The following is an 18,429-nucleotide window of genomic DNA, read 5'->3' as shown; positions in this document are numbered from 1 at the left end:
CAGCTGAGTATGTGATCAAAAGTTTCATCAGCTTCTTTGCAAAGTCTGCATTTGGCATCATCAGAGGATTTTTCGATTTTGGCCTTAATGGCATTTGTGCGGATAGCTTGTTCTTGCGCAGCCAGGATTAGTGACTCTGTTTCTTTCTTTAATGTACCTGTTGTTAACCATAACCAGGTTTGTTCACTGTCCACTTTATCTTTTATCTTTTCCAGAAATTGGCCATGCAGTGCTTTGTTCTGCCAACTCTCCATTCTTGATTTTATCACATCTTTTCTGTATTCTTGTTTCGTCTGTTGGGCCTTCAGTAGATTTTTGTTCTTTACTTCGATTAATAGATGTTCTTGACTTTCTTTTAAATAATCAGCCAGTGCATGTTTTTCTTCTTCAACTGTTTGCTTCACTTGTAATAATCCTCTGCCACCTGATTTTCGGGGCAGATATAGTCTATCAGTATCACCACGTGGATGTAAACTGTAGTGCATTGTCATTAGTTTCCTGGTTTTTCGGTCCAAAATGTCCAAATCAGTTTGTGTCCAGTTAACTATGCCAGCTGTGTATCTTATAACTGGTATTGCCCAGGTATTTATGGCCTTGATTGTATTTCCACCATTCAATTTAGATTTCAAAATTTTCCTAACTCTGTTGGTGTACTCTCGTCTGACAATAGTTTTTACTTCTCCATGCTTGATGTTATCCAACTGCAGAATGCCTAAGTATTTGTAGGCTTCATTTTCTTTGCATTTAATTAGTTGGCCATTGGGCATTTCAATTCCCTCAGATGCAGTGATTTTGCCCCTTTTTATGGATACAGTGGCACATTTTTCCATGCCAAACTCCATTGAAATATCGGTGCTGAATACTCGGACTGTATTTGTCAATGATTGGATTTCTATTTCTGACTTTCCATAGAGTTTCAAATCATCCATATATAGTAAATGCGAAATTTTTTCAGCTTTTTTGGCTGTTTGGTAGCCTAATTTCATTTTTTTTAAGATTACTGATAGTGGGATCATTGCGATGATGAAGAGAAGAGGTGAAAGTGAATCACCCTGGAAAATTCCTCGCTTGATGTTAACCATTCCGTAGCTCTCATTCCCTACTGCCAACTCAGTTCTCCATTGTTTCATTGCCTTTTCAGTAAAGGATGTAATATTTTTGCTAATGCCAGTTGTTTCTAAGCATTTTATGATCCAACTATGTGGCAGTGAGTCAAATGCCTTTTTGTAATCAATCCAGACCATATTCAAGTTCGTTTTTCTGTTCTTACAATTTTCTAATATCATTTTATCAATATTATACAATTGTATCACAGCGGCCAGTTGTTTCGCCGGATTTGGCATTGGTTACTAGTCGGGCCCCACCCAGGGGCCTAGGACGTCGTAACGTATTTTCGTAATATGCGTGCAGATCCAAGCAGTGCGGCTTTTTGCATTTGACTGATGGTGATTTTGTCAATATTTAACTGTTTTAAATGTAATTCCAGTGCTTTTGGAATAGCACCCAGTGTGCCAATTACCACTGGAATTACCACTGCTGGTTTGTGCCATAGTCGTTGAATTTCGATTTTTAAGTCCTGGTATCTTGCGATTTTTTCATGTTCCTTCTCGGCGACCCTGAATTATTATTATTATTATTATTATTATTATTATTATTATTATTATTATTATTATTATTATTATTATTATTATTTCTCTTTTGTTAGGTTAGAAAAGCAAGCCAGGATTCATTGCTAATATTACTGGATCAACAACTTATTGCTCAACATGATATTGAAAATAAGGTGTGTCCAATTCTGCTGGAGCTTTCTGCTCCTGAAAGTGATGATGAATACAAGGTGGAGGCAGTCAATGTAGGTATCTCATTTATTATGACTGTTTTTTCTGAATTGATAGTAGGGGGGTTTATCTAGCATTTTAATAACATATAATTATGTAAAACAATAGTATTAATTAAATTTCATTTTCATTGTCATATTCAGCAGTTTTCCAAATATTGACCTCTTTTTATGTTATACCGTCTCAGCATAGATCTCATTCAAAATTTCTTCAACCAAATGAATAATTTTGTACATCTTTACAAATTGGATTTTGGAATGGTATCTGTTCCTAAAGCTTGAGATGAAAAGCTATTTTTTTTATATCAGACTTGGTCATTTTACAGGCAGCAGATCAGGGTTCTCCGACCTTAAGGGTTGGTGGCTTGAGGGGGAAGGAACAGCATCTTTATATGCGCAAGCGCCATGGGAACAGGACTATAAGCGCTGTACAACTCTTGCGCCTGCACGTCACTCGCTACAATACTCCCGCCGCCTGGTGGCCAACAGGTCACGGCTTGGTAGTGGGCCACGTCCTACAGGTTGGGACCCCCGTTGTAGATGGTTCCAATCCAGCCTGTGGCATCAGTGGGGATGGGGCAGTGGCAAGGGTGGCGTTGGCAGGGCAGAGCAGCAGCGGAGGGTAGGGTAGCATTGACGGGGTGGAACAGCCCTCAGCAATAAAAAATTAATTGCTCACTCCTGTCCTATATCATAGGAAATTTTAGGAAAGCAAACGTGCGTAAACTTCAGGAAAAGGCTTTTGTGAATAAGCAGGGAGAAGGAATGTTTACAACTGCTATTGTCGTTTCTTGTATTTTCAAAAGCCGTCTCCAGTCAACTTCTACTCATGATTACTTCAAGGACATACAACAGTGCAAAAGGGTTTTCCCCCCGCCTCCCCCCCCCCCAGTCAGACAGTGTGTGATTTGTACTTTATTTTCTCCCATTTATATTTTATTTTTCAGCAAACATTGTTCCCCAAACTGCTTACAATCCAAAGCCATATGAAAGTACAATATGATTAGGGATGTTTTAATCTCTGATAATGGCAATCTCTTCTAGTTTTCTGGCTTCTGTCAGTGATGCAAACCAGACTTTCTCCTTCCTTCCAAAGAGGAAAACCACAAACATTCAGAGTCATGGTTAATATAAAAACATCAGTACACAAGAGCAGCTTTATTTTTGCTGGATGTAATCTGTTGTTGTTGGAATTCTTTGATTGTTTATTCTATTTATAGCACTTCTAGTATGAGATCAACTAGATGTGGTCACTGTTTATTTAAAGGAATTGTATTTATGTATTGTATCTGATTCTATGGTGGCATGCCTTAATACTTACGCACCTCGTGAATTCTATTCTTGAACTGTAATACTGTTCCCAAGCGAGTTACATCTTTTAATACATTTTTGACAGAAATGATAAAAATCTAAAGAAAATTATAAAATAAAGAAAAAAATGATTTTTTCCCCCTCTCTCAATAGATAATCTGCAAAATGGCATCTATGGTGAACAAATCTACTCTTGAGCGCTTGCTGCTTCTTCGATTCTGTGAGCTTTGCAGTGATGGAAAACTCTTTCAAGTCCGGAAGGTTAACATTTGTTGATTTTATACTAATTTAGTCATCTGCATTGGAACATACCTAATAAAATTTTGGAATTAAATTAACTTAATCTGTAAGTACTATTGAACCCCCCCCCTCCCCATTTAAAAATTCTTTAATATAAGTGTCAAAACAAGTTTATCTTGTTTTACATTTGAACTGCCACCCTCATGAAACTGGCTGTTAGGAAATATAATTGACAACTGGCACCATCTAAATTCAGCCATAGCCAATACAAATCAATTGATGCACACTTGAAGACCATTGAAGGGCTTATTGTTATAAATATTCTAATGGGGCTAACTGAGATTATATGCAATAGCAATAGCAGTTAAACTTATATACCGCTTCATAGGGCTTTCATCCCTCTCTAAGCGGTTTACAGAGTCAGCATATTGCCCCCAACAACAATCCGGGTCCTCATTTTACCCACCTCGGAAGGATGGAAGGCTGAGTCAACCCTGAGCCGGTGAGATTTGAACAGCAGAACTGCAGAACTGCAGTCAGCTGAAGTAGCCTGCAGTGCTGCATTTAACCACCTCGGCTCATTATGCATACATGGTTCATACAAGAACTGTCTGATAAAAGTACAGAACGTGATTATTTCCAAATAATGACTCTCACATGTTTACTTTATGATATAAATCCCACCATTCTGTGTTCCCATTTTGACCTGTGAAGCAAGTAACATAAAACATAGCATTTTAATCATGACATACATTTTCCCACTCTCATTCCCCCCCTGTGCATGTTTTTGGTGTAGCATTCGGCTTTTGTTTATGAAGATCCATAATTAAGTTAGTATGTATGTATAACGAAACACAAAGTAGATTAACATTATGGTAGCAACAAAAAAGCATTGTGTTTGTTTCTTTTGCTTTAGGTCTGTGCAGCCAGCTTTGGTGATATATGCAGCGCAGTTGGGCAGGAAGCCACAGAAAATAATTTGGTATGTTAAAATCTGAGCGTCAAGTTACACATCTTGGAATTTCATGCTGCTAGCACCCTATGTCATATACAGGATACCAAATTAATGTCTTCTGTGTGTATACAAAGCAGACAACTCCTCTGAAATGCTTGGATTAATGAGAAAACTATACTGGAGACAACTCATTCCAGTAATTGCCAGAATTTAATATATGACAGTACTGTAGAATGCAAAGATACTACAACTTGTTGGATCTAGCTGAACAAATATTTATTTTCTCCACTATTAAGTAATATTCATTGCTTCTCAAAATATGTCTTCATTTTAAAATGTTGTTCTTGAGTTTCAGCCATGGCTGAATCTTTTTGGGTTGGCAAACAAAGTTATTGCCAGAAAAAAGAAGGTTCATTTTGTTGACCCCAAATCTCATTCTTAAATTCAGAAAAGAAAGCGGCTTCTTTAGTTCTGCTTTTCTTAAATTGCTGCAGCTTGCAAGACACTGATAGGCTGTATGTTGGTCATTCTGGTCCACTAAGGAAACTATTTTTTCCTTTCCAACTTGGTGCTTATAAATTCCACACACACACCCTTCCTGTTTTTTCTCTCTCTTCAGGCTAAAACTGCAATATGCTTGATCTTTAGCTAGATATGATAACTTAATTTAACAAGGTTAATCCTTCAATGTTAACATTCCTTTCCTCAGCTTTACTAAAAGGACATGAATATTTTTAAAGTTCTGCTGTCAGCTTCTAATCAGAGACTCAAATTAGACTGACATTCTCAAGGAACTGAGCTTTCCGTTATAGCATTATGTACTTAGAAGTATGAGTTGCTCAGTATGACACTAAGCTGTTCATCCACATTTTCATTCATTTGTGATTAAATCATTCGATAAATAATTTACTCTTTGCTACAAACTACTAAATGAATGTTTTGCCTGCTAATCTGATCAGTATTTGTAAGTAAACATTTTCCAAGTAGACAAGATAATGTATACAAACAAATCAATTGTTCTGCTGTGTCTTTATTTTGGCAGATTCCAAAGTTTTTTGAGCTCTGCTCTGATAACATTTGGGGTATGCGGAAAGCTTGTGCTGAATGCTTTATGGCTGTCTCCTGTACCGTTTCTCCTGAGGTTCGGAGGACCAAACTGTCTCCCCTCTTCATTGGTCTCATTAGTGATCCTTGCAGATGGGTAAATAGAGTCGAATTGTTCACCTTAAATTTGAGTGATTCCATAAAAGCAGTAAACATTTGTTTGCTAAAAACAAAAAAAATATTTTGAAAAATGCCATGTATGATTATACTTTGATTTAATAGCAATATTGTTAGCTCCTTTCAGCAGCTCCTATATCTGTAAAATAAACTCAGGTAGTTTCCATGTATTAAAACTCAAAGGAACTACTGTTTGGGCAAATAGATATTTTCGATTTTGTATGCATGCTTGCCTCCTTAAATTTTGAACAGTTAAGCTTAAATCAATTGTTCATTGCAAGCAATATTGCAGATTTGTGGAAACATTCTGCTCTTTTTCATTCTAATAATCTAGCATTCAATTTTTCCTCTAGTCTTTAAAAATTTTGCAAAAATACAGTAGAGCTCAGTGCGGCCGAAGTGTCATGCAGGTACAGCTATGATGTTTGACGTTAGACAAAATTAATTCCAATCAAAGCTGCCTCTTAATAAAGGCTAGATTTTTTTTCCAATTCTCTGTCCATTTTTTTTGGTAGCCTTTAAGCCTGTAGCCTTAAAAATAAAATGTGCACATTTGAAGCAATTATACTGTTCTTACTAATATTGATTGAATATCTACCATCAGGTTGATATCAGCTCTTAGCAACCACAAAATAGATTTTCTCCTGTAGGATCTGTCCCCAAACTAGTCCTTCAACTACTTCAATAGTTGTAGTTGCTCATGTTGCTGCTGGTTGTCTGGTTCTTCTCTCTTTTTTTTCTATCACACTAATACAGCAAAATTATCACATTTCTTCTTCTGCAGAAACTGAGCATCTGTTCCCTAGAGTTTATGGATTTTTTAACAAGACCAAATAAGTGGCATTAAAGATTTATTTATTTATTTAATTTGTATGCCGCCCACTCTCAAAGAGACTCAGGGCGGCTTACAATAAAAAAGGGGGAGGGAGGGACATACAAAAACAAGACAACATTAAAAAACACAACATTCACAACTGAGGGTGGGGCTGGACGATTCAACAGCCCCAGGCCTGCCGGAACAGCCAGGTCTTGGTCGCTTTGCGGAAGGCCGGAAGGGTAGTGAGGGTCCGGATCTCAACGGGGAGATCGTTCCAGAGGGTCGGAGCAGCAACAGAGAAGGCCAGCCGACATTGACCGGCAGATGGAATCCGGAGGAGGCCTAATCTGTGTGATCTTATAGGCCTTAGGGAGGTAATTGGCAGGAGGCGGTCTCTCAAGATGCCAATCTGAATTGATGATTTCGCTTTTGAATTACATGTAATTCATGAACATTTAGCTAAACAGTATCAGTGCCATTATATTCTATTATATTTCCAATATTCTAGGTTCGTCAAGCTGCTTTCCAATCACTTGGTCCTTTCATTTCTACTTTTGCAAACCCTTCCAGTGCTGGTCTTTACATTCGAGAGGATGGGACGCTCAGCATCCGCCCTTGTAGTCCATGCCCAGACCACAGTGCAAATTTAAAGCTATCAAGGTATAGTGATTTGCCATTAAGGGTAACTTGGGTAGCTTGAAACTAGAATTCTGATTTTGATCCAATTGAGAAATCATTAATGGGGTTATTGTATTTCTCAGGACGAAGGATTCAATATTCATTTCAAAAAGTACTTTATGTAATAAAATATTCCCGCCAGCTTTATAATTATAAGTCTTCAAAGTGTACAATGATTTACTATAACTAATGATGCAAGTATACATTTCAAAATCCATATTTAACATTATTAAATGAAGTATTGAAGCTTGTTACTTGCTGTAACAAGTTTATTCAATATGAGCAAGTATCTTATCTGCCATTTTTTCAGAAGTTATTTGCCATTGAATTGAAAGGAGTATTTAATCATAACTTTGAAAACCAGATTTTAAAATGTAAGACAACTGGAGAAGCTCTTCTTTAAAAAAAAAAAAACGCAATAAGTGTAATATTAGAAAGGTAAATGCCTGAATGCTCCCTAAAAGAAATGGGAAATTTACTTTATTCTTGCTCATATTTGCTTGGATAATATATTTTTAATTTTTTTAATTTTTCCAATTGTGTCATCTCTTTATGATGTACATAAAAACATGGTGGAAATAAATTGCATATGTCAGATTGGAGATAAAGTAGTAATCGTAAGTCTAAGACACATTTTTACAGGAAGACAAGTTACAAAGAACCTTGTTGCAAAATTTGAAAAAAAAATTTCAAAATTTAATCCAGAATTTCAGGGGCCATTGGACTTTTGTTTTATTACTTTCCTTCTCTTCTGAAAGTGGTGAAAAATCCACAGTAGTGTGATAAAGCTTTTATTTGATCTCGGGATCTCCTTGATCAGACAATTTAGAATTCAGTGTCAATTTCTTGACCTCACAGCAAATATGGCCTGGAAGGCCAAGTAATTAGTAAATAAATGAAGTTATTTAAACAAGTTAAATTTAAGCTTGTTTAATCTTATGAAGCACCAGTGTTTTCAGAAGCAGGATTAATTTTGAGAGAAAAACCATGCCTATCATAATTGAAATTGTATTTAAACCATTACATTTAGGTGAACTCAGTTTATGTTGGCTTTATTTATTTCCACTGTTGTTTTAACAGTATTTCTCTTCTCAGATCAGAGAACTCAATGGAAAATAAATTGGAATCTTTGGCAATGGAATCTTCTTTCACCCCTGTGGTTTGTTCTGAAATGTCACACTTGGATGCACAGAATCAATGTTCTGCCATACACATCAATTTTGGAATAGATCAGACTATTTTACCTCAGGGAGATGAGACTTTTTTAACCAACGATATTAAAAACTGTCAAACCGGCGAATATCAGGAAATTAGCTCAAGAATCCAGTCCGGACAGGATGTGTTTAATACTTTCTTATACTGGCGACCTCCTCTTCCTGATATAAGCCAAGATATAGAGCTTCTTCAGGGCAAGACAGAGATACATGACAGCACCTCGGTATCACAGGCACTTTATAATAACTGCGTTGCCAGCAGTGAAATTAAAAAAGTTCTGCAAAGTTTGCAGGAGCACATGGATGACCCCGATGTTCAAGGCAAGTTTTACTAGCAGCCATCCTGGTGGTGTTGTCTTCTTGAAATTTCTGCTCTTGGTTGGCATGTTCTTTCCAGCCCCTCTACAAAGAAAAAGCATTTTCAGAGCTCTGTATAGTTCCCCTGACACTCATAAAAATTTTCATTCTGAGTCATCAAAGATGGAGCTGTCAAGAAAGTGTCGGAAGTCAGGGCTAAATTTTTGGCATCTGCTGGAGTACACCTTTCCCAACTACATTTTAGCTCTTCTAGTTGAGAATAGCTCCCCCCCCCCAACTTCTTCATCTGATCTGAGAAGATTCTGCATCCCGTCCTTCCCCCCACAGTAAAAGTGTAGGAAACCAGGTAGAACACAGTAAAGTCAACCCACTTGTGAATCACAATTTAAGCTCATCAAGACACATTACTGCCTGGCTAGCACTTCCACCAAAATCAAACCTTTATTGTCATAATACAACATGTGTACAGTGAGCCTCCCTTTAGGCACCCCCCCCTCCCAACACAATAAAACTCACAGTGAAAGACAAAAAAATCCCTAGCCCAGTGAATCCTCCTAGGATCCTAACACCCAGTTCTATTGCATTATTCGCCTTGGCAGGTAGCTTTTCTCCAAAAAGTCTTATTTGCAGGATCTCAGGATATTTTGACCATGAAAGAAACCATAGATTAATTTAAAGTATAGAAATAACATCAAAAAGGCCTTTTATGCTTGTTATAGTAAAGTGTCATAAAACTCAGGTCCCTCTAGTGGACTTATACTTGCATGCACATTTCTTATATTTTCATACTCTGGCATACCCTAACTGAGAGATATGCAGAGATTGAGAAAAACAGGAGTACTTCATAGGTGACTTCATGACTTTCAGAAGGCTAACAGGATTGGAACTGTCATCTTTGAAGGGGGCTGATCCATATGAAGGAGAAGTCATACTACCTTAGACTCCCCAGTGCCACACAGGGATTGATGGGACCCATAGCACCCCCATTCGGCCTGATCTTATTGAATGGAAAGAAACCATTGGCATTCTTGATCTTTTGCCCAAATGTAATTTTTATATATTATGATTCATATTGAGGACATGTGTTTTCATGAAGGGAGCATCAATGCCACTTGTTTTCCACTCAGTCAGTTATATATAATAGCTCCAGGCTTCATCAACACAATCACTTTTAGCATAAATCATTTCATTAAGCAAAACAAAATCAAGTGATCAACGTGTGTGATTTCCAAATAACTATTTTTAAGTGCCAATCTTAAGCATTTTTATTCAGCAGGCAATCTCTCTGTATTTAATATTTTTTATGGCTACTAAGATTGCTCAGAATGTCATTCTTGCTCTGTGACTCTCTTTGTAGACCTCTGATTTCAAGACACTTTCAGCTTACATGTAGAACCTCCATGAAATGTTTATATATGACTTCCAAGGTCATCTTGTCTTCATAAACATTTCTGGATCTGAACATTCCCAATAGCCATAAATAAACCTACCTTCACTGATTTAAGAACCAGTGTAGACAATATTTTCATTCATTATTCATAGCTGTTTTATTGAAAGTATATGTTTTTAACATTTTGGAAAATGAGGTGCAGTATTTAAAAACTTAATGGGATTTATTCCATTCAATCAGCTCAGGTTCAAGTACTGTCTGCTGCACTCAGAGCTGCCCATCTTGATTCTGTTAGTGGCTGCGACAGCAAGCAGAATGTGGAAGCTAATGATACCTATCAAGAAGACATCCCAAATTTGGTCTGTACTTCCAGAACAGCAGATGTGAATATCTTATCTTCATTGCCAAGTCTGGCTGATGTGATTAAACTACCTGATCCAACTATAATAAAAAATGCGGTAAATATGTGTTGTGGGAAAGGACAGGTGATGGTCAACTGTCCCTCTATCATTTTCCATAATTTTCTTTGAATTTTAGCCAGGTACCTCTTAGAGAACCGGCTTGAAAATTACATTAGAAAGCAAATGCAACTTAAAAGATTCACTCAGTCAAACATATGTTAAAGATAACCTAAAAGCTATCTACAGGTAGTCCTCAATTTACAGCTGGTAATGCATTATCAGCCATCGCAAAACATTGCTCCACTATGCACATGATTATGATCTAGATGCTTGGCAATCTTTTTGCACGTATTATCAAGCACCCTACGATCATGTGATAGTCATTTGCAATCTTCTCTACTGGCTTCCCCAGAAAGTCAGAGGGGAAGCCGGCAAGCTTTTGCCACCTGCTGGGTAGCTGAATTTCTCTCCTGGCAGGCAGCTCTTTGAGAGTGAAAGGGCTACCTGCTGAGGGCAGGGGAACACCTCTGATGGGCTATAGAAACAGAGATCAAATCCCTAAGGTCTAAGCCCTGTTGCCTGCAATCCTTCAGAGGAGTTCCCTTTGGTGCATATAGGGAAGCTGAAATCGGTAGGCATCTATTTCACTTCACTTAACAACACAAGGAGATACAGTAACTTAATGAGCACAATGCGGGAGTGCCAGGATTGCAGTCGTTAAGTGATGCATTCATGTAGGATTCTTACTTTACTACTGTTTTCGCTGTATGACTGAGATCAAATTGTGGTTTCAAGTTGACGACTACCTTTAATTACTGAACCTTGGAAGTTCTCACAATAAATACTTAGATTGGAAATACCTACATAAAGGAAGCATGATAACCTGCAGATAGGGTGCTCAGAGATCTTCAGTGAATTATTAGAAACATGTTAAAATGGCATCCTAATGCTGACACGGGAAAAAGAATAAATGTTAAGCTTGAAATGTTCTGCTTTTTGTGCCAAGCCAAATGAAACAAATGTTGTTTATTGATTTTCTCTTTACTTGGCCCAATTTTATGTTTAAGTGGAATGTAGAAGCAATATAATACAATGATACTTTTGGGTATTTTTTATCACAGTAGTTCAATTCTTAGAAATAGATTTTTTGTTACATTTCAGTTGTATTGCATTTTAGTGATGTTGTATATTTTATTATTATGCACTTTTGCAGAAGTCAGAAGAACAACATAACGATGTCAACAAAGCCTTAGAGGCACAAGGGAATGATCCACGTCTTGAAGAAGATAAATCAAAATTGCAGGTTTCCAATTTTTCTGATATTCCTGGTCATAATTGAGACTTAAAAAAAAACCCTATTCTTAAACCAACTCTTCTACTTCAGTGCTGACTGATGCATGTTTTGATTACTATGTATAGAGATTTAAGCTTGATAAAACATTATTTTCAAACTTGGCCCTAGGCATTATTTTGACTCTAGATCCAATTCATACTTCTTGTCTCCTTTTATTACAAAAAACATTATACTTTCTAGATTTACCGAGATTGAATATTTCACTTATCCTATTTGAAATTTTCTTCAGCCTTGGATTTTATTATAAAAAAATAAACATAGCTTGAACAGTTATTCGTTACTTGTGAAATACATTAGTTTCCTGTACCAATTTCCGAATGTAATAACTATATTGTGTAACTAATGTTAAAATTTAAGTCAAACTCTGAAATATCAAAGGTTGATTCACTGCCATCAGTGTTGTAAAGGTGTATAATTTTATAATACTGTATTATAAAATTGGATAACCATTTGTCTGAAGGGGTGTAAGGTTTCCTGCCTAGGCAGTGGGTTGGACTAGAAGACCTCCAAGGTTCCTTCCAACTCTGTTATTCTATTCTATTCTATTCTATTCTATTCTATTCTATTCTATATACACAAAATGTGTCTATTTCAAAACTTATTTCCAGTTCCTTTTATCTAGTTCATTGGCTTTGCAGACTGGTGTGACATTTAGTATATGTGACGTAGTGTAGAAGACGCTGATTATTCCCTATTGCAGAACTGATTGTGTTTGGCCCATTGTATATTTCTACACTGGCATTGTGTGGTTGCCATCTGGAGGAAGAGATAGAATGCTATACTGAAAGAATAGGTGACTTTTAGTAGTGGTATAGCCTTACTCTTGTTTAATTTATTGTTATCAATAATTTAGTATTCTTTTTAATCTTCAGGACATTATACCGCAGCCTTTGTTGGAGCAGTATTTATCTATGACAGACCCTGCTCGAGCACAGACAGTTGATACTGAAATTGCGAAACACTGTGCATACAGTCTTCCTGGTGTGGCCTTAACACTTGGCAGGCAAAATTGGCATTGTTTGAAGGACACCTATGAAACTTTAGCATCCGATGTACAGGTAAAATACAAAGCAGTCGGTATTGCTTTGTATTGTTTAAGCTATGCATATAAATGTGTGAGAAGCACAAGTATTTATTATTAATCTGGGCTGCTTTGTTTAAGATAATCCCTTTCAAAGTAAGTTCCCTTAAGTAAGTCTTATTTAAGAAAGTAGATACTTCAGAAAATTGATACCTTGATTGTATGTTTTTTGGTTGGGTTTATATTAGCCTCCAGAGCAGCATGGCTGCTTCTGAATGCCATCTGAAATGGTTTGGCCTCTGTAGAAATAGACTACTGGAGTAGATGGATCCAGTAGGGCTCTGCTCATGTTCTAAATGCACGGAATCATATACATTTATATAGTATATAAATGGCTTACTTTTATCACTGGTCTATGCTAGAGTAAATCAGGCTAATGAGGGTAAATAAGATATTGCCTAGCCCACTAGAAATGTAATAGTATAGCCTTTATTGTCATTTTACATCATGCATATAACGAAATTGGTTTTAGCCTCACTAGTACAATCCCTGACAAAAAACCCCCAACATAAATAGTATAAAGAATAATTCCTATTATTATTAGGAATGTTAGTTTATACAGTAAAAAATTAACCAAGCCTATATTTATCCAGGTTTCCTGGAAATAGTTAATTGTGGAGTCCTTAGTGCTGTCTGAACTTGGTAGTTTTCTTGCAGATATTTCATTCCCAATTAGATAACACCAGTACTTGACATTGATGACATTGCACCAATGGGTAATAAAATGTCTGCAAAAACCAAAACAAACAAAAAACCCCAACCAAGCTAGGTGACACCAAGGACCTCCAGAGTTCAACCTTGAGCTACATATATTCTTTTCTAAATAGTTAATTTTTGGACCAAAACCTCTATGAAGAGAAGGTCATAAGAAAATGTCACATCCTCCCAGAGAAAAAGGACCGAATTACATAACATTCAGAAGGAGGGGTTGGAGGTTACATATTATGGCCGAGATAGTCTTAACTTTGCTTTCTAGTAAATTAGTGTTTTCTGATTGGTCATACCCATTGTGCGAAACTGTCTATGTTACGTTTTCAAAATTCTACGTGTCATTGCCCCCCCTCCCTCCACCACAAATGGCACCTATCCCATCAGAAATACTAATACTGAACATACAGCTCTGCTTCCTCATCAGGCAGATAAAAAGTAATACTGGTATATACTTTCCATCTTTGCTATTTTTAAAATAATCACTATAAAGTAAAATAATAATTTTTTTGACTGTTTCACTTAGTTATCAGGATTTCAATACTTTTAGGTGGGAAAGTTTATCCTTTTACTAGTCAGAAATTGTCCACTATTCAGCGTCATTGAATTATCTTTGGTTCTAGTACTGAGAGAAAAAGATTTTATCGGCAATTTGGTAGCACTGTAAATTTGCATACATTAGGTTTCTCTTGTTTAAATATTCTTTTAATCTTATTGTGTTTACGCAACTGTGTTCTGTACTGTTCTGCCCATTTGTGTGAACTATTTTCAGTGGAAAGTCCGTCGCACGCTTGCTTTTTCCATTCACGAGTTGGCTGTAATTCTGGGAGATCAGCTAACAGCAGCCGATTTAGTGCCTATTTTCAATGGTTTCTTAAAAGATCTGGATGAAGTACGCATTGGAATCCTCAAACATCTTTATGATTTCTTAAAGGTAGGGATAGTTCACATTTGTTCTGTTTCACCGACCTCTCTCCTGTAGATTTAGAGAGAGCCTCACGGCAGTCATTCATACTCTGGCAATTTCCTGCTTGGGTTATTGCAGTTGCTGAGCATGGGTCTGCTTTGAAAATGGTCTGGAAACCTCAGTTCACAATAGGGATGCTCACTGGGATTGGCTGGTACAAATATATATATATATATATACAGACACTCCTTAGCTTACAGCAGCAATTGGGATCAGAAAAGCCATTGCTAAGGGACGCAGTCCTAAAGCATGTTAGTGATGGCAATTCCAGTAGCCCACCACTCTTGATACTTTAACTTTAATAACAGAATTGGAAGGGACCTTGGAGCTCATTAAATAGGAATAATGTGGATCCTTTAACAAGGATCTTTGAACTTCCAATTTCCTGTTGGCTTTCCTATTAACTGCTTGTGGGTGGGCAAAAATCAGGATTATATGATTGCAGGGATACCCATAGCAAACAAAACTCTTGAGGCAGGTAGATTCCTCAAAGAATAATTTTATTGTCTGTTATATTGGTACAGGCTGGTGAAAACCGACTCTGACTATTCTCATGGTTTTCATGTAATTAAAAGTTTTTCACTTTCTCAAAACAATCAGTCACATGGTCCAGCCAGGACGCTGTCCAGTTGCTAGGTGACTCCAGGCCCCTCTTTCCGAGCACCTGCAGGAATGTCCTTGGTTCCCAAGAGAAAATATTTTGTTTTGACTACAACACCCCAACTATCTCTATCCCCCCTCCCTGTCCCTCTTTTCTAGTGTATCAACGCTGAAGTCTCAAAATGGCCTCAGTCAAGCCAGTTTTAGAGTTGACAATACTATTCATTCAGGACCATCATAACTTTGGTCGCTGAATGAATAGTTGTAACCCAAAGACTATCTGTAGTATCAGTTCTTTGCAGATTCATTTCCAGTCTCATTTTAGGTTTTGATCTTTAAAGCGCTAAATGGCTTAAGACCAAGTTACCTGAAGGAACACTTTCTCCCACATTTAAATTCCTGGATTTTATGCATGTTTAATGATCCCTGCCCCATACAGACAGGTTTTTTCTGTAGTCATTTTATCCCCCCAAAAATCCCTATCACTTTTTTCAGTGCCGTTATAATTTTGAATGGTCACTAAATGAACAGTATTAAATTGAGGATTACCTGTACTGCGAATGAAGTATTTCTATGAAATAAGCCTTTTATGTTTCACAGATGTTAGATTAACATCAAGCCCTGTGTGCGTCTTCAGACAAAAGGAAAATCAGTTGTCAGACATATTGTTTTGTGTTGTTTTGTTTTTAGTTGCTTCATGCTGAAAAAAGACGTGAATACCTTTTTCAGCTTCAAGAATTTGTGGTAACCGACAATAGCAGGAATTGGCGATTTCGTTATGAACTTGCAGAGTAAGTTAAGATTCCTCTGATTTTTCCCCCATACGCTTATTGTTTAATGGATGTGTCATTTATCTTCAAGCATAGAAAGCGTGATTAAAACAGTGTCCTGGGGGAAGCAAATTACTTGGGCCTTTTTCAGTGCTCAGGCCTAAGCTTGGGACTGAAATGGCATTGGTCACTCTTTGTCAGGGCCTGAGCTTACTAAATCCCTCAGCAGCCTTTGATATCATCGGCCAGGGAATCTTAGACAACCTGTGAGAAATGGGGATTGGAGGTATTAATTTCAGACGTTTTGCTCCTTCCTGAATGGATTATTCCAATTGGTACGGTAAGTGGGGGAGAAAAGAGAAGAAAAATTGCTGCTGTAAGGTTTGATTTTTCTCCCCTCTCCCCCAAAACCTTTAAGTATTTACATGAAGCTGCTGGGTGAGGTCATCCAACTGTTTGGGGAATAGAATCATCAATATGCTGATGATAAGCAATTATATATCACTAACCCGAGGCTCAGCTGGGGGGGTTCTTGGACTGATAGCTATTGCTGGAGGTAAATGCAGGCTACACCCAGGAGACTGTTTGCCTAGCTTTGGCTCACTTGCCAGTTCATCCCTGCCTTGAGTAGGACGACACTGCTACAGTGACATGTGCTATTCTCGGTACTTGCCTGGACTACGGCAATGCATTTGACATTGCTGCCCTTGGAGACCATTCAGAAACTGCAATTGCTCTAGAATGCAAGGCCCTGCATGATTATATTACACTAATGTTCAGGCCTCTGACAGTCATCCAGATGCAATTAAAAATGCTGGTTTAACCTGCAGGACCATTCCACCAACTAGATCTAATCCCCTCAGAGTGCATTTTTCAGAAGATATTGCTGATAATGTTACATTTCTGTCCGGTATGGGCTGATGTGGGGTGCCTGGATGTGTTCTGTTCTCATGCGTGGCCCAAGCCTTCTGGAATAGCCTCCATTGATAAGTCAACACTGAATTATTGTTAATTGCCAAAAGTCACAAGATACGGCACACTAATAAATTACAACAACAGCAACAAAATTTACTTTCTCATAATTTTTTTGGCAAACTTGTTGCAATATAAGCAAAATTCAAAGAAACATTGAACTCCATTGTGATTCAGATTTTGTAACTGAAACAAGTTTCTTCTTTATATTCCAGTGCATTTGGTGCTACTGTTGCATAATTTGGTTAATTTTATGTTGACTGCAAATTCTGATGGTGTAACATATTGGAACATTGCTGACATCTACTGGCAAAACCTTGTAAAATTTTCTTTTATGTCAGTGTTGCGCTATCAAATTAGTTTCTCAAATTACTGTAGTCAATTACTTGGTAAATGTATTTATTAGTAGGTGCCCATATGGCACAAGCATGGCCTTATATTTCTTGCAATAGCAATGAATATATGTAGCTCAATGTTGGCATCTTCCATTGTTAAGAGTTGTTCAAGCTTGGTTTTTGAGTTACAGGTATTTCACCAGTGAAAAATACAAAATTTAAAAAATATATAACCAGCAGTAAGTAATAATATAAATATAAATATAAATATAAATATAAATATTTAATGGATGGGTGAATGAACAATTTCAAGATCCTTTAGGTTCTTGAATTATATTCTCCTTACTGCTGGTTATATATTTTTTAAATTTTGTATTTTTCACTGGTGAAATACCTGTAACTCAAAAACCAAGCTTGAACAACTCTTAACAATGGAAGATTGTTATGGGTAGCATATATATATATATATATATATGCTACCCAACTCGCTGATAAGGCAACTCTGGGCAGCTAACAGATCTTAATTGATCTGTAAATGATTCTTTAAGCAAAAAGTATGGAAGAAGCCACTACAAAATGCTAATGATATTCCTTAATCGTGTTAGTTTCCAGACTTACCTGCATTTTCAGCTAAAAGCAGGAACATATATAATTTATTCTTTTTTCTTTTTCTTTTAGGCAGCTCATTTTAATACTTGAACTTTATAATCCCAATGATGTGTACGACCATTTGAGACTTATTGCACTAACACTCTGTTCAGATAAAGTTTCTGAAGTCCGGTGGATCTCCTTCAAATTGGTAAAGCACCGGCCTGTCTCCTTTTCCTCTACATGAAATAGCTACTTGGCTTAACAAGTCTATTTTTAAATGCTAGAAACCTATTTCAGTATCCCCCCCCCTCAAATTTCATAAAAATCATATTTATTTATAGAGATTCGCAGGAGACAAATGTGTAACGAGTGATACTTGCTGTGGGAATGGTAGTTAATAACACTGCTGTCTTTGCTCCTGCTTGATTCTTTGATATTTTTGCAGGCTGTAGCAATACTTCAGAAGTTCTATGCATACAATGCAACCTCTCTGGGATTAAATTTCATCAATGAGTTGATTATGAGATTCCGACATTGTTCCAAGTGGATTGGTCGGCAAGCGTTTGCTTTCATCTGCCAGGTGAGTCTGGGTCTTGCAGCTTCTGTGATGTGAGCAAAGAACAGAACTATCTGATGTAATTTTGATATTAAAGCTAATCATACCCTAGG

The 18,429-nt window shown here is 37.1% G+C and overlaps 1 protein-coding gene across 2 annotated transcripts in view; it reads left to right on the top strand.

Annotated features, from left to right (window-relative positions):
* Positions 1–18,429, top strand: part of LOC106556882 (serine/threonine-protein phosphatase 4 regulatory subunit 1) — a 42,029-nt gene that overhangs the window by 15,530 nt on the left and 8,070 nt on the right. For both annotated transcript variants that reach the window (XM_014076036.2, XM_014075955.2), the window contains 13 exons: positions 1,706–1,852; positions 3,302–3,409; positions 4,305–4,370; positions 5,386–5,544; positions 6,890–7,041; positions 8,155–8,594; positions 10,222–10,439; positions 11,596–11,685; positions 12,609–12,794; positions 14,298–14,459; positions 15,783–15,883; positions 17,848–17,968; positions 18,206–18,340. In XM_014076036.2, coding sequence (XP_013931511.2) covers positions 1,706–1,852; positions 3,302–3,409; positions 4,305–4,370; positions 5,386–5,544; positions 6,890–7,041; positions 8,155–8,594; positions 10,222–10,439; positions 11,596–11,685; positions 12,609–12,794; positions 14,298–14,459; positions 15,783–15,883; positions 17,848–17,968; positions 18,206–18,340 — 2,085 coding nt within the window. The remainder of the gene's footprint in view (positions 1–1,705; positions 1,853–3,301; positions 3,410–4,304; positions 4,371–5,385; positions 5,545–6,889; positions 7,042–8,154; positions 8,595–10,221; positions 10,440–11,595; positions 11,686–12,608; positions 12,795–14,297; positions 14,460–15,782; positions 15,884–17,847; positions 17,969–18,205; positions 18,341–18,429) is intronic.

Source organism: Thamnophis sirtalis, unplaced genomic scaffold, assembly GCF_051295495.1.
Source record: "Thamnophis sirtalis isolate CommonGarterSnake01/CBP01778 unplaced genomic scaffold, rThaSir2_p1.2 scaffold_7, whole genome shotgun sequence".
In the NCBI taxonomy this organism is placed as follows: domain Eukaryota; kingdom Metazoa; phylum Chordata; class Lepidosauria; order Squamata; family Natricidae; genus Thamnophis; species Thamnophis sirtalis.
This window is presented reverse-complemented; position numbering and strand designations above follow the sequence as displayed.